The sequence below is a fragment of the Atractosteus spatula genome, chromosome 1 (assembly GCF_055471065.1).
Source record: "Atractosteus spatula isolate fAtrSpa1 chromosome 1, fAtrSpa1.hap1, whole genome shotgun sequence".
Classification (NCBI taxonomy): domain Eukaryota; kingdom Metazoa; phylum Chordata; class Actinopteri; order Semionotiformes; family Lepisosteidae; genus Atractosteus; species Atractosteus spatula.
This window is the reverse complement of record NC_142706.1, coordinates 16,330,933-16,358,928: the sequence shown is the minus strand read 5'-3', so window position 1 is coordinate 16,358,928 and position 27,996 is coordinate 16,330,933. Positions and strand designations below refer to the sequence as shown.

Genomic DNA, 27,996 nt, shown 5'->3' with positions numbered 1-27,996 from the left:
CACTGTAGGAGGCTCTCGTATCTAATGAGGTGCTGTGGTAAGAAAATAACAGGCTGCGTTTACTGACTTCAGGAGTAAAGACTTTCCTTCCTTTTGTTTTCTCTAGATAATGCATTTAATGCAGTTGCAGTATTTTACATATCTCCTCAATTAATATTCTTGATTATTCCTTTTTTGTACAGTATATAATAGTGAAGAAATGGCAGGTTTTTATCCACACACTGACAAAAGTGAAGCAGTATTTTCTTGTGCAAAATCTACTGGGTCTGACAGTAAATTAAGTGGGGTATGTTTCCTGGTCCAGCTGCCCAGCTGTGGTTACTTTCTTTGGTAAGCTTTACCTATAGCCACAGCTAGAAAATCTGATGTGTTGCCTGTCAGAGTAAATTCACTAAACACTGTAAGATCTTATTTTCACAGTGGCCCCCTTATATCTTAGGCAAGCATCGCTGATAATTCCTGTCAAGCATATAACTGATATACGAGACTTTTTGCGTTTCCTGTTCACAGGTGGTCCATTAAGCTGGGCATTTGTCATGTCAAATAGTTTAATCTAACCCTTGAACTACATTGTTCAAAGACATTTTACAAAAAAAATCCTAGGGTTTTTGAGATAACACTGAAATAGCTATACAACAGTGTTCATGTTTTTTATGTATATGAAATCAAGCAGGTGTTCATAAAAATCGGAGAGGATTGTCGCAGACGTGTCAAGACATCTAGTTTTGTTGATGCCTCACATGCGGTTCATTTAACATGGCAAGATTGACCGACAATTCATACAAAGATATGGCAATTTAAATGATACATTAGTGATATGGCTCAAAAGGTAATATTTTGTGTAACCATTCTTTTGAAATTAAGTTCTGTTTCATGTATATACTGTATGCCTATTTACTGCAATCAAGATCATTCTGTTTTATTGATCTTTTTTAATCAGCTAATTTGTATTAGATGTCTTGTAATAAACAAATACATTAAAATGTATTACATAAATATATGTTCATAATGCTGTTATATTGATAATACCTTATACTGAAATATATCATTGGTGGGAATATAAAATGTAAAGTTATGGCACAATCTACTTCTTTTTATTTTGTTTACAGGGATTTGAGAAACAACATAATAAGCCACATAGAGCCAGGAGCTTTTCTGGGACTGCAGGCTCTCAAGAGACTGTAAGTAGTTTTCTATTTTTACTTTCCTGTTGAGTACGAAGACTGTATTTATTAATGCATCTCTACACTTACATTAAGAAGGAAATATGTTGGATTTTTTATACATTTTACAACATTATACAACGTTTTTACATCATATAAATGTTCAACAGTAAACCTTTTGTAATAAATGTATCTCTCAATCTCACTCTTACACAATTTTCTAGGTGTTTGGTGTTTGTTTTAAATCCTTGTATAGGTAACTTTGATACCCAATTTGCATAATTGATATCCATGATGAGGAGTTGATGCATTGGTTAGCATTGCTGCAATTCCAGGGGTGACATCTGTGTGGAGTCTGTATTTTCTCCACATGTTCACGTGGATTAACTCGGGATTAGCTCGGGGTGCTCCGTTTTCCTTCCACAGTCCAAAGACATACTGGTGCATTAATTGGCTTCTGGGAAAACTAGCCCTGGTGTGAGTAATAATAATAATAAACTTTATTTTATATAGCGCCTTTAAAGGTGGCTTCTCAAAGCGCTTTACAGGATGACAATAACAATAAATAAGAAGACTACAACAATAAATAAGAAGATTTCACAAGATAGGAGACAATTATAATTACAACAATACAACAATAACAATAGAGGAGACCGTGGAAGGTGGTATTTGCATGTTTGTCTGTGTGTGCCCTGCGAATGAATGGCACCCCGTCCAGGGTGAATCCACCTTGTGCCTGTTGCTTGCTGGGATAGGCTCCAGCTCCTCTACAGCCCTGAATTGGATAAAGCACTTAGTAAATGGACGGATACATATGTTTGATTTTTTAAGAATTCGGTTTCAGTAAACTTAAGGTAGTTAGAAGATTGACTTCCAAATATAAGAACTGCATAATGTAAATGGTTTTGTGAATACGAATCATATGTCCATCAACAGGACATATTACCTCTTTGCTGGCCCTGATGGTGAATGAATAAGGTGTGGTTTTAGTGCTTTAGAAAAACATTTGAATTACCCGTTTCTGTCGCTGTGTGGCCACAAACAAAAGAATGTGAGTTGAAATTTCTTCATTTACAGGAAAGGAAAACTGTCATTTAAGTTATTTACTTAAGCTGAAGATCCATAAACCCATCATTAAACTATTGATTTAATTTATATTATTGTCTGGTAAGGAGATAACTTACCTACCCGCTGTTTTTTGTCATTTCAATCACTAGTTCAGTAGCTCAGTGCTACTCACTTTAACCTGATGGTTCCTTTTTTGCGTGTATTAGTTTTCAATGTAGTCTTTCTGCATAATTTTTTCCAAATGAAATGTTATTGTTTTTCTTTTGATACTGCCAGTGGTTTGGCTACCCCTATGAAAATCACAAGGTCTTTAAGTACATGCAGGTTGAGACCATCAATGAAACTTATAGCTCTGATCCTTTTTGGCAGTAGTTTGATTAGTGTATAATTTACAACTACTATGATAAATGGCCAGTGCAGTTTACAACACGTAAGTATATGCCAACAAATTATATGTTTATTTCACCTTGTTTGTTCTTCATAGTGTATGGTCCCTTGATGAAAGTTTTTTTTATGTTTGATGTGGTTACAGAGTCACTAATTATTGATTCCTTAAGGCCAGAAATATCTCATTGAGCTGTTTAGGCAATGCCAGCTCTGATTTAGATTGGCTTCTATTTTAACAGACGGTTCTATTTAGCATTGTCTAGATGTTAAATACACTGCTTTATTTTATTGGCTCCATAGATTGTAACGTGTCTGAAAGCAGTTGTTGAAATGTAACTGCATATCCCATGTGCCTTCCAACTCTTCTGAGAGCAGCCGGGCTTAATTGTGTATGATGTGTATTTTGCTGTCTTAAACAGTTTGGGTTACATGAATAGGAGGGGAAAAGATCTGCCTGTGTTGAAAGCATCTGATTCTGAATTTTTTTTTCTGCCAATGTAGAAAAGAATTTCCGAGCTGCCTTGAAGACACTTTGCAGGTTTCTCTGTGTTGATAGTTGTAATAGTGGGTTAAGAAAGAGGGCTTTCTCATAAATATGGAGAGCCGTGGCTTTCAGATTCAAAATCAAATTGAGCACTTCGCCATTTTTTTTTACTTCCATGTGCTATTCAACCTAACCTTTGGCGGCACTTCTGCACTACTTGTGTCTGCAAGATGTGTTGTAGAGTCTATTCCTCATTATTTGCTGCACCTTCTCAGCGAGAAATGAGTGGATTTGGGCTCCTTCCATCTGGTTGTCGATTTAGACTACCTAGTTTCAAATGCAATAATATAAAAAAGTTATATTTTAATCCCACAGCTATTAACCTGCTTAATTTAGATAATCGATTGTATGGTTTGCTTTAGATATTTTAATTTCTCACCATACGTGCATGTCTCTTATTTGTTAACAGGTTCATGTAGTGTTAAATGTATTGTGTATTTTGTTACGACTTTACCTGCCTGCAAAGCAAATTTCCGATTAGGGACAAGAAATGAAAGCAAGAGTTCAGGGTAAATTTTACTTCCTCTGAATCTTGCTTTGCAATTTTTAGAATAGAAGAATTCTGTTTTAAGAGAAAGCTATTGTTTTTTACTAGTTACTAATATGGAAAGAAACCAGAGTATTAGCTTTAGCCGAAGAGGTTCCTGCTTGCTTGTTCTCTCGGGTATTTCTTTAGACTTATCACTTCACCTTAGAGACAAATTTTAAGCAGATATTTGTGTCTCCCAGAATCAATGTATAGAGGGCACAAATACAACAGTGTCTGGGAGACTGGTCTTGATCTAGGCATAGACAATTTAATATAGCTGCCCAGGGAAAACATTAATATTTGTCTTAAAGGTAAAATTACTAATTGACTTATATCACACTATTTTTAAAAATGTCGGAGCGCTGTATGTGAGTACAAGTTTGCTCGTGTCAACTTATCTTGTATTGAAGGGGTTTGAGTGAAGTGAGTGATGCACACATCTTGATTGTGAAGTTGGGAGCCAGTGAGTTTTTTAGAACATCATGCACTGTGAAAACATGCTAACAATGTAGATCTACTTTCTGTGCTAGGATAGTCATCCTATATCTGCTCATGAAAACCAGTCTTTCTCCAGTAGGAAGGCTAGAACAAAGCACAGCAATATTACTGAGGAGAAGTAATGGAGCAGGTGATATTTGATCTAAATCTCGTGGTAAATTTCAAATTGATTTTAAACCATAGCAAGTGCTGTGGTACTGATATTGGAGGAAAGCCCAATTGTTAATTGGAGGACTTGGTGGGGAGGGTGTTACAGTGTTTAATATCACTGGTAGTATTCTCACAAAGAATTACAGTGTACTGTTCTCTTTTTCCATCTGTAATTTTTCCCATCTGTTTCTACCATTTTTTTAAAGAGCTCAATTAGATTTGTCTTGGTTTGACACACAAAGCTTTTGCTAAACTATGGCTCCCTTCATTTAGCTTTCAAAATAAAGCGTTCTCACTTTCTAAGTCATTCCACTGCTAGAGGCACCTTTATTTACAAAAAACGTTCCCCCGTGAAGCAGTTGTCCTAAGCTGTTGTGACACACGTTAACTATCATGTTATCCGATTACATTTTTTTCTCTTGCAAATGTGAATAGCCTGATTCATTATTTTACCCTGTTTCTGCCACCCATGCTTGAGCCAGAGAGCTTGAATAGGAAGCAGAGATTTCCATATAGTATCATCTAGTCAGAAATGTCATTGTTGGTTCAGAGCTTGTCATGAACATCAGGTTGTTAAGCATTACTTTTTTATGTTGAATGGCACGCTCAAGAAGGAAGAGATTAAATATGCCCCCAGGTGTCAACATTTTTTATTTCCTTCTATAGGCTCATAATTTCTAGACTGAAGACATTTATAGCTACCTGGTATAACTGAGTGCCAACTGACCCACCTGCCTCTCTTCTTTCTTGGTGTGCTGCTTAACAGTACTTTAAATCAGTATCTGAAAGCCTAAATTATTTAAAATCCTATGAATAAACTTTGAATGTGGTTTTGCTCTCTTATTGCGTAGGTGTGCACCAGTACATCAAAGCTAAGCAAGCTCTAAGGCTTATTCTAACGAAGGGATAATTCTTCCTTGACGCGCATCTCAAAAATGACTTTTTGTGAAGGTTGCAGAATACATAACTATACACAGCGCTATAAATTTTTTTCATTGTTGCCAGAGAATAAAACCAACTGTTTACAGTTAGTACACGAACAAGGAAATTGTTGTTAGAATCCCCCTCCCCCTTACAAAGTAGGGATGCTAGGGGCTCAAAAATGTACCTCACGGCACAAAAATGAAAGAATGAACGGTGATATAACTATCTAGCCATTTGACGATTAGGAAGAAATAAGTCAATTACTTCAATTAATTTTGATAGTGTTTTTAAGTTTGAATACTCCAGATATATAACAGAGATCTTAGAATATTTCTTAATAAATCGGTTACCCGCTATTATGGAATTTAAAGCTGGGTTCTTATACTGCTATGGGATTTGTAAGAAGTGAGCAGGATAAATGACTTAATTCTCACAGTGTATTGTTGTAAACCCTGTTAAATTTGTGTGTGAAGTGTACAATGCAAATTTAGTAATAAACTAAGTGTTAAAAGTTTTAGTTAACTAAATACATGAAGACCTTTACCTTCAAGCTAAAAGGAGAGTTGACAATTTGCAAGAATGCACAGCAGTCCGATTCTGACTAGTTCTGGGTATTCGAAGTTAATGGCTTATGTTCAGTAAAGGAATTTTTTACTCCTGCCTGCTGTATCAAATTTCCAGGGACAGATTAAGGCTGTCTCATTGTGCCATCATTTATCTAAAAATGCTCAGTTTTAATGGAGAAAGGTGCCCCTAGTGCAAAGAAAATATGTTTTCCTCAAATCATAGTTTTCTCTTAAGTATGAAGCAGATAAACACTGATAATCACTGGAATGGGTAGGGTAACAGAACAAGATTAAATAAGACAATGTAAAAAATGTAAAAGGGAAATGCTAATTATGATGGAATTGTTCTTTACTTTAAAAATGAGCTTGACAAGAAATGTTGATGATTATTTTTAGCATGTCTTCTAGGACACGTTTTAAGTTCTGCAGACATTTTACAATTGATGTCAGTATTTGATTTTTACCAATGCTGTTTTCCTTTTCCCTCCGATCATAGCGACTTGTCTAATAACAGAATTGGCTGCCTGAATGTGGACATTTTTAAAGGCCTCCAGAGTCTTGTTAGACTGTAAGTACTATATATTCCTCTAAATTACAATAAGCTGCCATGCACAGTGAAGCAAACTACTTGTAAACTCCCTTTGCAATTTCATTTTAGGAGCTGCAGGCTCTTAGTAATCCAGCATCAGATTTTGTGTATTTGAAGCTGACATAGTATGAGTAAAAATAATTGAAGAATGGGGTAATATTTTGAAGGCTTATCTCTGCAAGCATTTTCTGTTAGAACTTGGTTCTTATTTGTAAATATTTTTAGGACATTAATAATATACTTTCAAGTGATTAAATGAAGACCTTCATTTTTAACTGTTGAATTTTTATGTAAACCATGTTGTGAACATATTGCTAATTAACCCCTGTAAGATGCAAAAATTTAGTTTTTGATGGATCAGAAGTTAATCTGTATTGCATTTGTCATTGCCTTTCAGGGATTGCCATGAGTATTTGCTCTCCAGTTTTTTAAAAGTTCTCTAACCAATACTTAAAGATTGTCCATCCAGCAGCTGCAGGGTTAACATTTATGCACTTCACCTCCCTGATAGATAAATAATGACCTTACATTTCTATTAAGGAAGAAAAAAAAATCGAACAAATATTGTAACAGCTGAGTTAATCAGTTTTCTCCTTAAATAATTGCAAAGACTAAGTCTTCAATTTGTCAAAACAAATCGTGCTTTGAAGTATCATTAAACGAATACATTATAATTGCTGTTATGTGCAATATAGGTTTATGTAGAAATAACTTCAAAGAAAATGTTTTTTTGCTTTTATTTCCTTGCAGAAATCTTTCAGGGAACATATTTTCTTCTCTGTCTCAAGGCATCTTTGACAGTCTTGACTCCTTGAAAACCCTGTAAGTATAGGTTTTAATCTATTGTTTTTTGTGTGTGTTCTGCTCAGTTAAGATAGATCTACTCTATGCAGGATGAAGGTGAATATTCCCAATCCTAATTCCTGCCCTTGTGTGTAAAGTGGATGCAAAAGTTTCTAAAGCACAAATAATCCTCCATAGAAATTAACAACTTCCTTCTCAAGATTTAGTAGTAGTTTTAATTTGACTTCAGCATGGTCCTGGAGTGCTCAATCATTTTCCATCTCCATTCTTGTGTACAGTGGCTATCAAAAGCATTCACCTCCCCTTGGATTTGTTTTTTTCATTTTATGGTGTTACAATATGGAATCATAATGTATCTAACTGGGAGTTTTTGCCATTGATAGATAGAAAATGCTGTATAATGTCATAGTGAAAACTAAATTCTACAGATCCTGCTAAATTAATTATAAATATGGAAAATAAGTGCAGAAGGATGCACCCTTTTTGAGTCAATATTTGGTAAAGGCATGTTTGGCAGAAATTACAGCCATGAGTATTCTTGGATGTTTCTGCCAACTTTGCACATTTGGACACTTTTCCAAAATTACGCAGACTCCCCTCAGGATGGATGTGAAAAGTTGGTGAAGCAATTTTGAACTCCTGCCACAGATGTTTGATTGGAGTGAGGTCCGGGCTTTGCCTGGGCCGCTCTGGAACATTGACCTTTTTTTCTTTTTAAACCACTCCAATGTGGATTTGTATGTTTTGGGTCATTATCCTCCTGGAAGACGGATCCTCTCCCAAGTCCCATTTCTCTTTTTTTGCTTATCCATATTTGCTTCTATCTTCATAAGTCTTCCCGGCTCTGATGCAGCAAAGCATGCCCATAGCATGATACTGCCACCAACATACTAACACAGTAGGAATGGTGTTCTCAGGATTATGTTAACTGTTACTCTTGAGCTAAACTTAACTGTTGCATGTGTTACTCTTGCACTAAACTCTAAACATCTACTTACCATTGAGGCCAAAAAGGTCAATTTTCTTCTCGTCATACTATAGAATCTTATTATACTTGGTGTCAGAGTATAGTTGAGATTTGATGTGATTTTTTGTCACTCTCCCATGAATCCCAAATTTGAGAAGCACACAAGCAATTATCATATGCACACTGCACATCTCAGCCATGGAAGACTGTAATTCCTTTAGAGTTGTCGCAGATCTCTTGGTGGCCTCCCTGACTAGTGCTCTTCTGGTCTGGATACTCAGTTTTTTAGGACATCTCATTCTTCACAGTTTTACAGTTGTGCCATATTTTCTACACTTCTGTATAATGGACTTCACTGTGGTTTGAGGAATATTTAATTACTTGGAAATGTTCTTATACCCTTCTCCAATTGGTGCATTTAAATAATGGTCCCTTTGTCTTCGTGATGTAGGTTTTTTTGGGTGCTGTACTTATCAATTGTGGGACCTCGCATGTTAACCCATGTTAAATACCCTGTTTACACAGAGGTGGACTCCATTCAACACTAGGTGACTTCTAAAGACATTTGGTTGCACCAGAGCCTATTTAGGTGTAAAAGGGTAATAGTAAAAGGGGGTGGGTACTTATGCATTTATATTTATAATTAATTTAGGAGGGTCTATAAAATTGTCACTTTTGTTTTCATTAGAGTGTGTTTTATGTCGATCAGTGACAAGTAAATACTATACATTGTGATTCTATATTGTAAAACGGTAAAATGCGAAGAGGTCCAAGGGGGTGAATACTTTTGTTAGCCACTGTAGTTTACCTTTCTCTGGGTAATTAGTAACTCTCAGAAAGGTTTCTCTGATAATTCTCAAAACGGTGTTGGCACAAGCATGTATAGGTGTTGATTTGCTTAATTTATCTTTTTGTTACAGAGAGTTTCAAACACCGTACCTTCTTTGTGACTGCAACCTGCTGTGGTTGATACGCTGGATGAAGGAGAAGAATGTCAGCACGCGGGGAACTATATGCTCGTACCCGCGTTCTCTCCAGGGCCAGCTGGTGAATGCTGTCATGCCAGACCGTCTGACATGTGGTGAGAAGCACTTTCAGCATGTGGTCCTGTCTGCTTCCCACCACTCTGGGGATATCTTGAACAGAAAAGCACAACTGTGTTGAGATTTGTTTTTGAGTGCTTAGTAATAGTACTATTTTAGATACCATGGCTTTTATTTTATATAGTCATCATAACGTCAAACTGGGGCACTTTCAGAATTTTAAATGGTCCTAAATCAAATGTTTAAGATTAAGTTCATGGCAGTGGCTCCTGTACTGCAGACATGGGCACCTTCAGAACACACATCTGTCACAGCCATTCATATTTTGATACACTGCTTGTGCCAGAGTCTCTCAGAGTAAAATTAGATTTGATCGGAGAAGTGGTGTGTGTCTGATGCCATGACCCAGGTCTGAGCCGTAGAGCTTACTGTGTGCTGAGTTGCCACTTGCAGCTGATTTGAAATATGGAGCCACATTACTTTTCTGTACTTTAAATGTTATGCTGAATTGGGGGGAAAAAAAGCTAAAATTTATATGTTCTGCATGTACGAAAGTAAATTCAAAAGGCAGTGGTTTGAAGATCTTAAGGAATAAGACTGGAGTATTGCCTCATTATGAACCCTAGAAATAGGTGCATGTTTTTAATTGAATTATTGCATATTGAAGTAAATACTGTTGTTATTTTTACGGTTTTTATAGATGACATCTGTTTTTAGAGTCTTACATAGCTTTTAAATTCATTATATGTTGTGTAAAACCTGATGTGAAATTATGTTCTGTCCCCTATTAGAAAAACACCGATGATGTTTTATGAAGTGCTCAGTTAGGCACTTGGACCCATCGTCACTGACACCTGATTTTGTTTTTTGCAGATGCTCCCCTTGAGCTGCCGTCTTTCCAGATGACACCGTCTCATCGTCAAGTTGTGTTCAAGGGCGACAGCCTGCCCTTTCAGTGTATGGCTTCCTATATCGATGAGGATATGCAGGTTTTGTGGTATCAGGATGGAAAAATAGTGGAACCTAATGCTTCCCAGGGAATTTTCATTGAAAAGAGGATGGTGCAGAACTGCTCGTTGATTGCAAGGTAGGAGTATAAAGACTTAACCAATTTAATGCACAAGTTCACATGACAAACTGAACTGAACTTCAAGGTTTAAAAACCTTCTTCTTTCAAGTGTGGATTATTTTTACCGGTAAGAGTGAAAAATTGTGTGTTTATTTTTATTAGATTAAAGCTTAAGTATTTCAAAAGCCAGAATTTAATTGGGATGAAACGTCTCCATTGTTGTGTAGTGCAAACCAGTGGGAGTGTTACAGATGCTAACCCTAGATGGAACTGTAATCCATCTCAGGTGGAAAGTTTTCAGCAATGCTGGGTATCGTTTGATATTTACCACACTATTCAGGGTAAAATTTGGGATTGTTACATCAAACTCCAATCTAGGGACATGAGCCCTCGGTTCTTTACTGCTAATCCATACTTTACCTTTCATAGTAGTCAACTTTGAAAACGTAAAACAAGAAGTAAAGGTTTATTCCATGCTAAAAAAGAGAAGAAAAGAAATGCAACATTTTGGTTGTTTGAACTGCTCACAGTAATGCCAATATTTTTTTTGTAAAATGGTGACCAAATTGTGCACAGTATTCTAAACAAAGTCTTACTAATGCATTGTATACTTTCAATATAATTTATCTTTTTTTTAATTCTATGTATTTCACAATATATTCTATAACTTTAGTTGACCCCTTTTTACTCATTCATTTCACTTCACTTTATGGATGAAGACATTGAAGCGGCTTCCTTAAGCTTGCATTAGTGAAATGTAAGAATGTATTAGACTTTGTTTTAGATTTATTGCAGAAATGTGCTTCTGTGCCCCATTAATTCCAGCATTCTTTTGCCAATAAATGAATCTTGAATGTGGTCATTTTCTATATGATTATCATAATATAATGACATGACTTCTTTTGACATGGGATTTGTGCTGCAGGAAAGTAAATATAGGTAGACAGGTGAGAAGTCAAAGCTGGTAGCTATATTTCATGAGGGCATCTAGACTTTTTTACTGCATTGTGAGTGAAATACATATACGATTTAAGACACACTTTTGATGTGCTTCACTGCAGATGTCTCTCAGCAATGTGGGATTTGTTTTGTGTGCAGATGGGAATTTGTAAAAACTGTATCCCTGGTTATCCTCTCTGACATTTCCTTATTTAATGTCCCCTTCAAAGGGAGTGTTAAAAAAATGAATTTCATTACAATATATAGGAATGTGGGGAGTTGGTGTCAATGGGATTAAGCCCCTGCTTTCCTGTTGCAGTGCCCTTACCATTTCCAACATCCAGCCTGGCTCGACAGGAAACTGGGAGTGTCGTGTGAGGACAAGTCGAGGGAACAATACCAGAACCGTTCACATTGTGGTCTTGGAGAGCTCTGCTAAGTATTGCCCTCCGGAGAGAGTGGTCAACAACAAAGGAGAGTTCAGGTCAGTGCCAGCTTCTCCACACATCTACCCAGCCCATTTTCACATACCTGAAAAACGATTCTATACTTTAAGTTCTTCACCAACAGGTACTGCTGCGCATAGTTCTTAATAACAAACATTCTGGGATATGTAGATGTTTTAATTTTATTGTGTGTTTTGGATAGCAAGCAAGCGGGGCTTATTTCCTTTGCTGAAACTTTTGTGTAGAATTCAGTATTGAAGAGGAAAGCAACACAAAAAAGAAGTTCGGCTTGTATACAATCTCAAAGAAATAAGTAGTTTTTGTAAACGTTTCTTATTTATTTCTAATCAAAAGGGCATTTACTGTTATTGCATTATCGACTTGTATAGTGCAAATTATTTTATCAATCACAGTGTAGTTTCATCCCTTGAATTTTGTACATATTTAAGTGCTGATTTAGCTTCAGCATAGGGTGAATTGTGTAAATGTTTTCATTCTATATCTTATATAATAGAGGTTTTCATTATCTGACTTTGTTGTGTGTGTTAACATTTTTTAATGTGCAAATTGAGGAGCACGATTTGAGAACAAGTGTTGTTTAATTCCATGGCAGTGTAAAGAACAGGGCTTTTGGCTCTTGAGTCTTCTTCGAGTCTTACAGCTGAAGAAGTTATACATACCTAAAGAAATCTTCGTAGCTGCATTTTGTCCACTTTTCAGTCTGGAATTAACCTGTATTTCTTATTTTGCTGACAAAGCTCCCTGCTATAACAATTTTGTCAAGTTCAGTATTTTACCAGATAAGCAGTTGAGGATTATTCAGCTATATAGTGTCCCCTAGTGACAAAAAACAGAATGAGGTGAAGCACTGAAATCTTCAATATGTTGCGAGTGAGGGGGGTGATGGGAGGTTTTGAGTTGGCAGAGTCACATCAGCACATCTGTGTATCAAGGAAGTAACAACCCCAGGGTTTCTTTTTTAATAGCGTGTTTTATTGTAAGAGGGATGTGTATTAAATATTCTGCCACACCATGTGGAAAATTACAAAAAAGTTCTTTTCTGTGTGATTGAACTCTCCTCTCTGGAAGGGAATGATTTAGAAATGCATTAATTTGGGGTTTGATAAAAACCTTCTCACACTGTTAAAACTTTTTGGAAAAGAGCACCGTAATGTATGATATTGGAGTTTTAAAAAAGTCAAATTAATTGGTGCCTTTTTTTACGTTCTTTGTGTACAAGTGAACTGTTTAAGTTAACCACTTTGCCTGTAAACTGAGTAAAGAGCGGAAGCCATCTGGGTATTAAAAAGTTGTATTCAAATAATATAAACTTTTAACGCTAAAACGTGCTGAAAGCTTTTTGAGTAACAAAGGTTAATGGCATTAAAAGTTTCCCATAGTTAATAATTTTACAGTGTTGCTCATGCTACTGTACAGCATGGAGGACATAGTGATTCGAGGGAGTGGGAGTAATTACGAGTTCTTGAACTTTAGATAGGAGGAGTGTCTTAGGAGAACCAATAGACATACTCGGATAACACACATTCGGCAGGGGGAAACGCGACGACTCGAGCGATTCCTGCGATCTTGACATCTCCCACGTGACCGTCTATTGTAGGTGGCCAAGGACACTGGCGGGTATCACTGCCTACCTTCCATGCACTCGATACTCTGCGGGAAGTGGCATCTACCCTGGCTCTTCCCCTGATGACAGGAGAGCCTGGCGAAGGTGCGACAGGGGTGGCTTTTGGACGGAAGAAGACTACTCTAAGTGCCAGTATGCCAACGATGTCACCCGTGTGCTGTACATAATCAATCAGGTAAATTGTCATTTTACTGCACAGTGAAATGGCCTCTTTTGCTCATACAGCATCCCTAAACTCTTTTTGGTGAGTTTGATTCTCCAGCCTTTGAAAATCCAGGGCCTTTTTTTTTTCCTCAAAGTGCACCACTTTGTGATTTTTAACACCTGTTTTGCAGTTCTAAAATTTGAGGGCTTTATCTTTTGCTTCATTGTAGTGTTCTGGGAATTTGATCTTTAAAATAGTGATACAAGTAACTGTGGCAAGGAGTTTGTGATCTTAACATGCAAGCCTTCTTCTGCCAAGTTTATGTAATCATTTTGTTCAAAGTAGTTTAGTTAATGTGCTTTGTCTTTGGATATGTATGTAAATTGAAAATTGGAAGCAGTTATTTTAAAAGAGTATTTTACAGCAATTTTTAGATGACTTGTACATCTTGGACACAAAGCAATGTGTTACCTATATATAAGGGCAGTATGTCCAGAAATTCTCAAACACGGCATACATTATATTGCTGACACCTTTTACTAATCCTCTTCATGTAATATATTTTAGCATTATTAATGGATGTAAATCAAAGCATGGCAAAGACCTCATTTCAGACTATTGAATTCACTGCCTGCCTTCCATGTACCCTGATTCTTCTTCAGCTAACTGGAGAGCTTTTAAACTATTGAAAGTTACAGAGCCTTGTGGGTTAACAATGCTCATTTTTGTTCCATTTTGGTCTGCATTGTCTTCCCAGGAGTGATAAAGATGTCTTACTGCCACATCCACAAGCTGTAAAAAAGTTCACCCAAAATAGAACCTATTTTGAAAGTAATAATGCAGCTCTGATGAATGTAAGTGATATCTAGTCTCTGCAGGTATTGAACTGCTGTGTTAAGGTGGATTGCTTTGCCTTTGCAGATGCCTCTAAACCTGACAAATGCGGTGACGACGGCGAGGCAGCTGCTGGCCTACACCGTGGAAGCGGCCAACTTCTCTGACAAGATGGATGTCATCTTTGTGGCTCAGATGATTGAGAAGTTTGGAAAATTTGCGGAGAAGTATAAAGAGGTATATCCACACAGATGGTAGCTACAAGACAGTTTGTCATTTTAAAAGCCAGATTCTTCCTCTCTTGATTAGATGAGGTCATATCAGGGTTATCCCTGTTGTTTTCTGCCTTTTTAAATAGCTCCTTTGTGTCGTGTGTGAAGAATAGCTGTCTTCTATCGTTCCCCTTCTGTTTTCACCTGTGGAAACATTAGTGAAATATACTAATATTCTGCCTTATTTCTCTGTAAAATCCAAACTGCTGTCAATCACATCACCCACCCAAGTTTGGAAAAAAATGTTTTTTAATGTCAGTGGTACAGTGAAGAGGCATGCGTATTGCTATTATGTATAAACTGTGTTGTGTTGTTTTCTAACCTTTTTATGTGAAACAGCTACTGTCTGCTCCCTTGTTTTCATTATTGATTTTAATTGAGTTTATGATAAATAGTGTTTCACACAAAGCCCTTACAAACGTTTTCAGTGATGATCCACAGTTTGCAGCTCCGGGGCCTGACCTCCAATTAACTCTGTTAGTAGTGAGGTAAACTGTTTGAAGCAGCTGTGTTATTGTGTGTGACAGCTTCCAGGAGTGGGGAAAAAACAACATTCAATCAGTGCTTGCCACAGCTCAACAGGCTCTTGCTGGATATCCTCCAACGTTCATTTCTTTTTTTGTCAAGATGGTTGATAAACCAACCAAAGAAGTGTTGAACAGTAGAGCGCTGACTTTGTAATGCCTGGTTTTGGTATATTATCCACTTACAAAATTAGATTTCTTGCTGATACCCCCAATTTAACAAGCTTGCTTTATACAGGTCCCTATCATTTGCAGTTGTCCAGACTTAAGACATTCTGTGTTTTTCTCTTGTCGCCTGCTTTGTGTCATGGCCTTCTCTAGATAAATGGCTTCTCAAAGTAAGCTGGAGAAAGGAAAGGGATTTCTTTTTTAATAGAAAAAAGAGCACCTGCATTTTGTTGCTGTGGGAGAGATGAAAGCAATTTAAAACCTGCAGGAGGAAATGATAAATCACCCAGTAATAATTGCCTGCTGCTTGGTTTGTCCTTGTGGCCCTGTGCAGTGCTGAGGTGTTTAATCTAAGCTACTGTCTGCAACAGCTGATGCTGGCTCTCCCTGCTTGCTGTTGCAGCTGTCACAGAGCAGCTGTGCTCAGCCTGTGTCAGGATTTGTCAGTGCTTTTTCAAGACTCCTTTTTTTTCCTCTGCCCTGCTTGTGTGTGGAGGATAAAGCTGCTCCTTCATATTAATCCATCCTGAAATCAAAATCAGACCGTGCGATAACAACCTTGTGAAGTTGATGCCAAGAAAGGCTCAATTTGTAACTGTTATCTGTTTTAAAGGATTGAGTTTCATCCAGCTGGAAAGTGACACAGTGGCTGGAGTGTCTCATTGAGTGATACCAGTGGAAAAAAATCAAGATTTTCCATTAGGTGAAATATGAAGTTTTACCCGAAAGCGGTAAAAAGTGAACACTATAGAGGAGTTCTAACTTGACACAGGCAATTCTCTTCACCACTGGTGTTTCATGGTCTATAAACTCCTAGAGGAGTATATGGATACATCTCTAAAATACTAAACTAAGTGTTTGAAAAGCTTTTTTGCTTATGCTGAAGACGACAGATCAAGTCCTTTTTGTGCTTAACATTTTTTCTTTAGATTGTATAGAATACTGAGTGTTTTGAAGCCATAGTTCCACTGGTAGAAAAAAATACTAAATTTCTTTATTCACCAATGTATGATTTTCAACTGGGAAATGAGATATAATGTAAAAAAAAAGTAACGAACAGAAATCTGCAGTGTGGTTTGTATGAATTGCTTGTTAGATTGGTGGCAATTTTGTTTCAGGACAATGGGCAAAATTTCATCTTTGTTTTACAGCGGTTATCTAAAAGAAAAATAATTCTAAACTGCAGAGAACAGCTGTTTTGTGAGGTTGTGTGTGTGAGCCTGCTAGGCAGAAATTTTCCTGTTTTTCAGCTGGGAGATGTTATGGTGGACATCTCCAGTAACCTCATACTGGCTGATGAGAGAGTTCTGTGGATGGCTCAGAAAGAGGCCAGAGCCTGCTCACGAATTGTGGAGTGCTTGCAGAGGATTGCCAGTTATCGACTGGCCAGCGGAGCCCAGGTTTATTCCACTGTAAGTAGAATAAACTCATCTTTCTTACTTTTTCTCATTGTTAACACTTTAAGGATTTAATTAAAAGATGGAGAATAAAATGCTCTGAAAATGCTGTCCCTTCTTGAAATGATTACCAAACATCTAAACCAGTAAGGTTGGTCTTGTATTTTAATGTCTCGGATTAAGGAAGTTTAACTCAGTAATGCTAGTCTAAAACAAATCTAATGAATATATCTCGACTGCTTACTGAAAAGAAATTGTACCAACATCACTATTAAGTAAAGGATTTGCTCCATTAATTTCCCTACCATGTTGAACACTACATCCACTATAAGACATGGTCATATACAGTACATATCTGTTCTCTTTTCTGGTATTTGTATGACTGTATCTCAGTGTGCCCCAAAATCCAGTCATTTTAGCCTTTTCAATATTTTCTTCATCGGCTAGTATTGTCATATTAAATCATTTAATTTGTTTGCACTGATGAATCCCTGAAAATATGAAGTGTTAATCAGTTGGGACTATATAATACAGGATCCTTTACATTTGGAAGACAGAAAAGTCTGTCATTTGAACAATCAGTGTAGAATTACTTTTATTCTCTAAAGTTTTTATCATTGACTCTATAACGAGCTTTAAGATCTTTGTAATACAGCTCACAGGTTTGACATGTTGTGAAAATGTCACAGTTGAATATGTGATCGTGAACGTTTTTCTTGAGGTGTTAATTTTATATACCTTAGATACATGGTTACGTCCCAGAGTGAATAAAAGATAAACAAAATATTGGCTGCCAAAGTGCAAAGAGTTTGTGTTAATTGTGTCTTGTCTTTGTTAGTACTCTCCGAATATTGCTCTGGAGGCGTATGTGATCAAGGCCAGCAGTTTCAATGGAATGACCTGCACGGTATTCCAGAAAGTCACCCCAGACCGCACAGGGCTGGGCGAGTTTAGCAGGAGGGACCCAGATATGAATCTGGACAAACAGCTGAGCTTCAAATGCAACGTCACAAGCACTCTGTCTAGCCTGGCGCTCAAGGTAAGCATGTATCATAAACGTAAACAATTCAATTTTATTTTTATAGCATGAATTGAATTTGGGGTTCATATCAGGAACTTAGATTTTGGTGTCTAGGAAAGCTGCGTGCACATTTGCTTAAGATTTAAATGTGTGGAAATGCTTAACAAACGTTTATCATTATTATGACAATGGGCAAATATGATTTTGAAACCATGATTGTAATATTGGGAGAAAGTTAACCTTGTGCTTCTATTGTAAAATTGTGTCCATGTTCTTTTGACTAATTGAAAAGCAATTGTGTTGCTTAGGAATATACCTATCCAACTTTTAAAGGTATTATAGCGTAAGTAAGACAATGATCTGTTTTAGTTGCTTTTTTAAAGATGAAGGAGAGCAGCAATGACTACTCAAGTGCAGCAAGCTCTGGTGACTAAATTTCTTGACTGCTCTGAATTTCTTCAGAACACTATTATAGAGGCCTCTATCCAGCTGCCTTCAACTCTGTTCTCTCAATACACCACTGCCGGCCAACCAGATGAAGCCTATTACAAGCTACAGCTCCTAGCCTTTAGAAATGGAAAACTTTTCCCAACCACTGGGAATTCGACAGTGCTGGCTGATGACCGGAAGAGGAGAAGTGTGGCAACCCCTGTCATCCTCGCAAAGATAGGTGAGCATGGTCAGGACATATAGACCGAATTTTGATAAGTGAACAATTGGATTTGTCTGTATGTGTAATAGTGTTGCTTATACTTTAGTAGTGAAATCAGGGAACAATATGGTTTTTAAATAAAAATCAAATAAAAGTAAATGTATAAATTGGTTCTTAGTTGGATATATCAACACTGCAGGCTACAGTATTTTGTCCATGGCCGGTCAACTTTTTTTCTCGACATACAAGCGTGGAAACTTAGAATGTCAACACAAGTAATTTGCTTAACGAGGCTATGATCTATGAATAGAATAGATTCTGCATTGCGATCATCGCCATGTCCAAAAGTAATGTGTGTTGCTGCAGCTTGGAGAGGGTATAGACACAGCAGAGAAGTGGCTTTTTCATTTGCTTTTCCAAACATTTTGGACAAGACCGCACCTGCTTATCTTTGATGGTTCTAACACGAGTGATGTTCGGACGAACGCAATGACTGCTTGTGGGGAAAAAAAAATACACCTTTGACCAGAGTTTAAAGTGTTGAAAACGGAGATGTTGAACTAAAACCCGGTACATGCAGATGGTTCCCAGTGGCTGCGAGAACAGGGATTTTCAGTGTAATTTTATTCTGCAGATGGGTATCCTCTGAAAAACCTGCGGAACCCTGTGAATGCCACCCTGCGGCGGTTTGCCCATGGTGTGGATGCGGTAGCGGCTTACTGGAACTTCAGCCTCCTCAACGGACAGGGGGGCTGGGAGTCGGAAGACTGCCGCATCCTCTTCTCTGATGACAACTTCACCACTATTTCCTGCAGTTCACTCAACAACTATGCAGTGCTAATGGTAAAGAAAAATGAATTGATAAACCACCGTTTGGTATTAGACCATTACATCTAATGTTTCTTTCAGATTTCTATTTTACTTCTCATATATAATAACTAGCTTATTTTAATATAATTATGTTTCTTTCAGAGCATGGCTAATTTCATAATTTCATAATTTCATATTTAACGTAGTATTTCTGTTCTTTATCTTAAGTTAAATGTGCCTGTCATTCGATCATATGTGCAAATCTATCACGTTAAATGCACAGTGCAGCAGATTAAATCTGGTTAAAAGAAAACCTTCAATATGAATGTTTTTTTTCTTTTCTCACGTGTTCTTAATTGAATATATTTTAGCTCGGATGAATCGGAAAAGCAAGAAATCCTGACCTAATTTTGATGTTATGGTTCTATTTAGGGAGGGAGCTTTTAAAGTATGGTGTAAAATTCACTGTAAGTTTTTTTTTATGGCTCTGCCACCCAACCTGTCTCCTTCTGCAAAGGGGTTTTCTGGCTTGCATTGTCCTCAGCTTTTTGAAACCCTAAGCAAATAATAGGATGGCGTAGTCCTTTTTTTACAACCCCGCAAAATAGATTGAATTGTGGGGTGTTGTGTGTTTTTTTTAGGACCTAAGTGGCGGAGAGTACTTCACCTTAACAACTGAGCTGCTTCATCCAGTCATCTACGCTACTGCTGTGATACTTCTGCTGTGTCTGCTGACAATAATTGTTAGCTACGTGTACCATCACAGGTAAGTCAAATATAGTTGAAGTATCTGATTATTCACCTTCTGCAGTCTATCTTACAAGAGTCAAGCAAGGATAATCCGGAATAAATCCCTTAAGGAACTGTCTAGTTTTGCCAGGGTTAATAAAGAATTAAGGCTTTTTTAAAACTGTTTATTTTTGTGTTATAGAATTTGACAATCCAAGATTTTCCAAGGATTTTGTTTCCACCTTGTTCGTTACTGTGCTTTGATTTTCCAGGTCTGTCCGAATCAGCCGCAAGTGCTGGCACATGCTTGTTAATCTGTGCTTTCACATTCTCCTGACTTGCGTGGTATTTATCGGAGGCATTAATCAGATGCGCAACACGAGCATTTGCCAGGCGGTAAGTTGCATTTTATTTTGTTTCAGAATCTTGATGATGCATGGCATTTGAGAAAATAATGGGAACTGGTAAAACCCTTCAGTGTGCCTCACTATTCACACCCTTTATATCATAAGATACAGATTGTAAGATCTTGTTAGAAAAATGTCACCAAAGAAATCTTTATTCCTGTGGATAACTATGTACCAACTTTTATTCTTTTCAATGAGATTTATTATTATTTATTTATTATTATTATTATTAATTTATTATTAATTCAAGCTATTATTTTGCTTAATTTTGCTATTCAATAAATTTGCTTACCAGTTTTTTAACAGTTTGCAGAAAAGGGAAATCTATTAAGGGAAGCTGAAATGTCATCTTTTTAGGTGGGGAAGACACGTATTTGACAGCAATGATAACAAGAAAATATAACAGGACAAATAGCGCACTATTTTCTACAGCGCATAAATTGGATGCAAGTAAAGATTCATGTTTAGAATATTATACTATTATTTATACTTCTATATTCACTTCTCAGATTGTTTCTGCGGGTAGTAATTATAATTAAATTACATGCTGTGTTGTCAGTGCTGTTTGTCGGTGAATGTTTTGCACATATGTAACAGTAAATGTTTAATGAAATGTTTATTATAGAAGTTAAGAGAAATATCTGGAAAATTCTATTTTCTAGGCTCCTTTATAGCAGAAAATCTGACAGCACTTAGAAGTCATTAAGAGTTTGTGCAGGTTAACACTGAATTACTTAATGCAAGCCAGATAAGCAATTGAATGCAGATCTTATATACAGTATCTATTGTCAGTATTTGGTTAGCTTGTAAAATTGGTATAAAGTGGTATCTAAGTGGTACTGTATGTGCATACTTCATGCAGTTAACTATCTGGAATATTTAAATTCAATTAGGATCACCGTTTGAACCACACAAAATTTCATCAAAAATGAATTCATCTGCTCTTGACGTGGGTAATTGTGACTCGATTATAACTCAGTCATTTTCCTCAGGTGGGGATCATTCTGCATTACTCCACACTGGCCACTTTGCTGTGGGTGGGCGTGATGGCCAGGAACATCTACAAGCAGGTGACCCGGAAGGCGAAGAGGTGCGAGGACCTGGACGAGCCCCCTCCCCCACCGAGGCCCATGCTCCGGTACGACCGCTGATCGAGCTGTGACCAAGCAGTCGCTGCGTTCTCCTCCGTGTCGGAGTGTCGAAACACTTTTCTGAGCACTTCACGGGAATGAAACGCTCAAACTGCAAAATATGTCGAGTTTAGTCGCAGGGCCTTTTGCGATGGGGAAAAATTATGTAAATACTGAATGCATTTGGAGCTGCTGTTCCTCACCTTATGTAAATAGCTATTCTGAACTCCCTCTTGACTAGGCACAATAAAAGAAACTCTAATATTCAGTTTATTCTCTGCATGTAAACATGGTGAGCTGAAAAGGCTATTCTTAGTGCAGAATGTCTTTGACCACAAGATGTCAGTAATGATCATTCTTGAGAATTATATTCTTGTTAGTAATGCCAAGTACTCACAGAGGCTGGGTTTTTGCATCTATTTAAAACTGAAAAAAAGTGGAAAAGATTGTTGTGTTTTATAACACAGCTACACTTCTTAAAATATGGGTTTTAGTTGTCTGGGTAAAAAAAAAAGACAAGCTCTCATAAACAAGCACTTAGACTCCGTTAACTACACCCTACACGTCTTCATTTTTTGTTTATATAGAACAAATACATGGGAGAAAATATGTGATGTAAATATATAGGTTTGTGATAAAAAATGTGCTGCGTTAATAATTTTCTTTAAGCTTAAAACATTGATTTGCTCAGTAACATAGTAGACTTAATGGTTTGAAAATATGAACAGAAGTTATAAATGACTCACATCTGAGTCTTTCCACTGCTAATTCATTCAAAGCAACTCCTCGGGGTTATTCATTATGATATTATTTTAACAGATGGTTATTCACTGTTATTAACTACTTTGGGTCAGTAGTTCACAGATTAAGTAAGAAGATTACTACATTACAGTATTGCACAGAGTGTATATATTTACTATAAATATGAATATAGCAGTGATGCACAGGAATTTCCTGGAGTAATCTAGTTTTCCATTTTTAATATTTGTCTAGCAGTAGATATTGTTTTAATATAAATACCAGAAACCAGATGTCCATACGTGTACATGTATACGCACAGTGCCAAAGTTTACATAAATGTTATAAAGTAGTGATTATCATCATAATACTATCCAACAAAAAACAGTCAAATAGTAATGTGTAATTAAACCAAAGCCACCCACGTTTTCACAAACAAAAGAAACAGTGAGCATATTACTTGATTTCCATACTGCCATGAGTATAAAGGATGTCCTTGGGTTGATTTGTACACATTTTCAATTTGTTGAGCAGCTTTGAGAAAGTCTGTTTTTTGGAGTTTTGTGGTAATTGATGTTATTGAGGAAAAGCACAGGTAGGTGGTTCAAAATGTGGCTTTTTGTTACATTGCACGGTCGTTGATTTTTACCTCCAACCAAATGCTTGTGAAGCTGATAACTGCATTGTTTTAAAGGTCTTACTTGACCAAGTATACTGTTGTATTTATAGAGATAGCCACAGCCATTTCTTTTTCTTCCCTATGACATGAATTTGAACCCGGAAAGTTTTGTCGATCTGTTTCTTAATGAAAGAAAGTCTCCCTTCTCAGAGACACTGCACAAACGCGACTTAAACATTCTTTTCCAGAAACATCTGTTGCTTTGTCCAGTTGCTGGATGTATTTATTGCAAGTTTCAGTCCGCTCCATGAGCTACATTTTGTTAATCAAAAGGCATATCTTTGTTTTGTTTTTTTTGCTGTGTTTTGTGGTTAGTTCGACAGAAGCCCTAGACAGCTAAATTTATGACGGGTTCTATTGCTACTAGATGTTTCTCTCCAGTTGTGAAACTAATATGCTCTGAGAGAGTATAACTTTTTACTGTTATGATGACTGATTCTTTTAATACATACTCGCACACTTGCAGAATTCAGATTCTTTCAGGTTTCTAAAAAGCACTGATTTATCCAGCAAATGAGGATGTCTGGAATACAAATACTAGTGTTTTGAAGGCTTCATTGATCCATTTGTAATGTCTCCAAACAACGTCAGATTTTGTGAATTTAGATTAGCAATGAGACCAATACCTCACAATTTTAAATTTCTCATACTTCCATATTACACGCTTCACAGCATGCATCTTTTTTGGTGTTTGATTTACAGGGTTCTTTATTCAGAGATACTCTTTTAAGAAAATGGTCTATGTTAAAAGCAAAGTTTAATAATAATCCAATTTTTCTCTTACAAAGACAAATGAACAAACATAGTCACACGCACGTTTTAACATCTCACTTTGCTGTTTAAGCAATTTGGATCCTTTGAGTGTTACTGTCTCAGTGCCCATTATGAAAAAGGAATGCTCAGACATAATCCATAGGGAATCTTCCTGCAGTCTTTTGGTAGCTCATGATCCTGCATTTGGAAATCACCTGTCTACAGTGTTGGAACACGGACACAAAAGCATGCCATCTTGTACTGAGTGTTGACATGGTTATTCAAGCAAAAATTTCGACATGTGTGAAAAATAGCTTTATGTTGTTCTTTTGGAAAATGTTAAGACTTTAGTGACATGGCAGTGTTTTGGTTATGTGTGCATGATTAACTTGAGTTAATATTTAAGAGCTGATGACATATTTTAAGGGTTGTTGAATTATCTCTCTCTTCAAACTGGCAATGCTAGACTGATGCACATTCATCCATGGGGTCTATACATATTTCATCTTAGTTAACTACTTGTTGATTTTCAATATATATGAATTGGTCTTGCCGTAAGATATTAAACTTTATTTTTTGTCTAAATTGAATTGCCTAAATTGATTTCCTAGCACATTAATGATATTACTAAACTGTGTCTTTTTCATCACCCTCAAAAACGTGTGGTACGTGTAGGGCTCATTCCTGTATGATTCGAATTAATGATGAGAAAGGGAATCTCTGTGTTACCGTGGATTAAATTAATGCTACTTTATCTTCTTCTTGCAGGTTTTACCTAATAGGTGGAGGAATTCCTGTCATTGTCTGTGGAATAACCGCTGCAGCAAATATAAAAAATTATGGAAGCCAAGTGAACGCACTATAGTAAGCACAGTAGTTCATTTAATAAGTAAAGATGAATTCCTTTAGTAAGATTGTCTGCTGCTTTGTGTTGTTGTAGAAGCCTTCATTTATCAACTGGTCTGTAGTGCTTTCAGGAACAAAACCTTGTTTTTCACTACATTTCTCAGAAATTTCAATAGGGAAGTGTTTGCCTCAAGATGGACATGGCATCTTTGAATTTCTTAGAGCTATATTAAAGTGTGCTGTTTTCCATCATAAGTGCCACTAAACTAATTATGGCTGTCTATTTATAGATCTCACTTTACTTGCTTGCAACTGCTGTTTCTAAAGCTGTTCATCTTTGACGTGACAGCTGTTCACAGTTACATAACAGCAAATAGCAATTTTATATCTGCAGTGTAGAAGTATTTGATTGAAACTCTTTTCCATTGTACAGAAAAATCAATGAATCATCTCAAGATTTAATAACAGTTGTGGTATTATTAAAAAAATTGTAAAACAGTATATGTACCATATTTTAGAGTGCATACTTTAGTATGACCTTAATGTGTTTTGTTTTTGCTCACCCTCAGTTTTGGCTATTGATTCTTCCAGTTCACACTATAACAATGATCATACATAACATTATAAATATTAAATCGCCATTCCAACCTGAAGTTCTCATATATCTATTAAACCAAAGAAGGCTGGTTCATTAGATTGTGGACACCATCAAATTGTCTTTCACAAAAATGTAATTTTTAAACTTCAATCTTTCAGCTGTTGGATGGCATGGGAGCCCAGCCTTGGCGCGTTCTATGGCCCAGCGGGATTCATCATCTTCATAAACTGTATGTATTTTCTTAGTATCTTCATCCAACTAAAACGGCACCCCGAAAGGAAGTATGAGCTCAAGGAGCCAGCAGAGGAGCAGCAGCGCTTGGCAACCAACGAGCACGGAGAGACCAACCTCAATGACTCTCTGTCCATCTCCCAGGGCAATTACTCGGCCGTCTCTCTGTCAGCCCTGGAGAATGAGCACACTTTCCCAGCACAGCTGTTTGGTACTAGCTTGACCCTGCTGCTGTTTGTGGCTTTGTGGGTTTTTGGGGCTGTGTCGGTCTCGCAGGATTACCCAGTAGACCTCATCTTCAGCTGTCTTTTTGGGGTGGTGGCATTGGGCCTGGGTGCCTTTTTAGTGGTCCACCACTGTGTCAACAGAGAAGACATGCGCCGTTATTGGATCTCTGCCTGCTGTCCTGGGAGAAGCACTTATTCTGTGCAAGTGAATGCTCCTCCAGTGGGTTCAAGCAGCGGGAATGGTGAGGCTCCTAAATGTGCTAACAGCAGCGCTGAATCCTCTTGCACGAACAAGAGCGCGTCCAGCGTTAAAAATTCCTCCCAGGGCTGCAAGCTGACTAATCTGCAGGTTGAGGCGGCTCAGTGCAAGCCAAATCCTGCTCATAGCAATGGGGCAGCCCAGGTGGATAACAGCCTGACAGAGCATTCGTTGGACAATGAAATTAAAATGCACATTGCACCAGTTGAGGTTCAGTTCCGTCCAAATGGGCACCCGGGCAGGCACCATAAAAACAGGACTAGAGCCCACCGAGCCAGCAGGCTGACGGTGCTGAGAGAGTATGCCTACGATGTTCCCACCAGCGTGGAAGGGAGCGTACAAAATGGCTTCCATAGAAACCGTCACAGCAGCTATGACAGCCACACGAGAAACCGCCGAGCCGCCTACTTGGCCTACAGAGAGCGGCACCAGAACCAGTTCCAGCAGGACAGCAGCGATGCCAGCACCACAATGCCCAGACGCAGCAGGAGCACTGATAAAGGAGGAGGTGGCGGCACAGGGGAAGTGGGCTGTGGAATATCAGACACAAGCAAAGACAGCTTAAAGCAACCAATCCTTGAAATTGAGAGCCAGAAGTCATATGGCCTGAATTTGGCTAGTCAGAATGGACCACTTAAAGACAGTGGGCAAAATGTGCCATTAATCAATGCAGATAACACTGGCAATATAAGGACTGGCTTATGGAAACATGAAACTACTGTGTAGTGATCATTCCTTTTTAATACCACCCTATTTACTATTCCCTGAACTGTGAAATACATTATTTCGAGCTTTAATCACTGTTTAAGTGTTCTGCAGGTGTCTAAAATATTTAATGTATAAAAAGTCATGATGATTCAGTACGTGAAGCTGTCATGCTTGTATATTTCAGTAAAATGATAAGGGTGTGAAAATGAGTCAAGTCACACTTGATTGTACGAGGGCACGTTTATCACACTTGTAAATTGTCTATTTTTTATATTGTCGGATCCTGTTTAATATACTATTTGAATTTTGTAATTTTTATATGTGATACTGCATGATTCGTGCTGTTGCCCTGTGAGTATAATGGGGGCTAGTCATTTCTTTTTTCATAATAAACAGAATGTGTTCAATTGCAGTTAAACTCAGGACTACTGCATCACTTGACAGAGTAATGACAAGGACTTGTTGGTCTAAAGTATCTGAAGTTATCAGAACTTTTCCAAAGACAGCTAGTCAATTGGAGATGTTTACAATTATAGGACTCCTATTATTATATATATATATTTGAAATGTTTCTTTTTATACACTCTGAAAACAGCAATAGGAAACAGGAATGAAACACTCTCCCCCCACCAGCCCTCTCTCTGATCCTTACCATTAGGGTCAATCTACTCTTAAAGAGGAGAGGGAAAAAAAACACTTCATCAAAAAGCCTGTGACTACGACAATTATAAGAGTAGAAAACATATGAAATGTATACATGTCAAAACTAAAATAATGAGTTATAGTTGTTATGTGTTATACTGTCCTGTATTTAATTGGGGCCAAGGTCAGTCGAGACAATTTGTCAAGACCCATCATCCTTATTTGGTGGAAATCTGGGAATAAATATAATAAGTTATATTTATGTCAACACTGTGGTTACTTGGAGTGCTGTGTAAGGAAGATAATTGGTGTTATCTTTTTAAGTTTTAAATGCACACATTTTCTCAAACTTGGAAGGGAACAAAATCAATGAATGCACACTAGAAAAAGGAATGTGGCTGCCAACTTGCATAGTATGATATGAAATTGCTCTGTCTTTGATTGCTAGTGACAACCCTCTCTTCTCACACCTGAAGAAAGCTCCACAACTGTGACCGTGTTAAATTTTGCTGTTAATATTTTAATTGCATAGATCTGCATTATTGTATCACATTATTTTATTTATTTCTGAGTTCTGTGACTTCAGGATTATGCCCGACCTTTAAAAAATGCTTTTCACAGTCATGTCATTACAAGGGTTATTAAATTGCCTGCTCTTTATATTGAGTGACCTAAGCAGATATTGATTTTGATAGTCTTAAACACAGCTCCCTTTTATGCATCATTCAGATAACCTAATGTGTTTCAAATTCCTCGAAAGTCAAGCCAAGGATTTTAATTAATGGTCCCCAATCTTGATTGGGGAATAATTAATGAATTTTTGGATGTTTATTTCCTAAGGAACTGGCAGAACACAAGATTTAACATGGCACATTTACCAACATGTAGGTAGCTG

The 27,996-nt window shown here is 37.2% G+C and overlaps 1 protein-coding gene across 1 annotated transcript in view; it reads left to right on the top strand.

Moving 5' to 3' along the window:
* adgra3 (adhesion G protein-coupled receptor A3) overlaps nucleotides 1-26,872 on the top strand; it is a 49,527-nt gene extending 22,655 nt beyond the window's left edge. Inside the window, exons 3-19 of the mRNA XM_088922347.1 lie at nucleotides 1,110-1,181; nucleotides 6,326-6,397; nucleotides 7,169-7,240; nucleotides 9,110-9,270; nucleotides 10,106-10,319; nucleotides 11,560-11,724; nucleotides 13,305-13,506; nucleotides 14,398-14,547; nucleotides 16,525-16,686; nucleotides 17,510-17,710; nucleotides 18,155-18,362; nucleotides 18,979-19,187; nucleotides 19,796-19,920; nucleotides 20,156-20,279; nucleotides 21,283-21,428; nucleotides 24,359-24,454; nucleotides 25,193-26,872. Coding sequence (XP_088778473.1) covers nucleotides 1,110-1,181; nucleotides 6,326-6,397; nucleotides 7,169-7,240; nucleotides 9,110-9,270; nucleotides 10,106-10,319; nucleotides 11,560-11,724; nucleotides 13,305-13,506; nucleotides 14,398-14,547; nucleotides 16,525-16,686; nucleotides 17,510-17,710; nucleotides 18,155-18,362; nucleotides 18,979-19,187; nucleotides 19,796-19,920; nucleotides 20,156-20,279; nucleotides 21,283-21,428; nucleotides 24,359-24,454; nucleotides 25,193-26,477 — 3,664 coding nt within the window. The 3' untranslated portion in view covers nucleotides 26,478-26,872. The remainder of the gene's footprint in view (nucleotides 1-1,109; nucleotides 1,182-6,325; nucleotides 6,398-7,168; nucleotides 7,241-9,109; nucleotides 9,271-10,105; nucleotides 10,320-11,559; nucleotides 11,725-13,304; nucleotides 13,507-14,397; nucleotides 14,548-16,524; nucleotides 16,687-17,509; nucleotides 17,711-18,154; nucleotides 18,363-18,978; nucleotides 19,188-19,795; nucleotides 19,921-20,155; nucleotides 20,280-21,282; nucleotides 21,429-24,358; nucleotides 24,455-25,192) is intronic.
* Nucleotides 26,873-27,996: the final 1,124 nt, after the last annotated feature.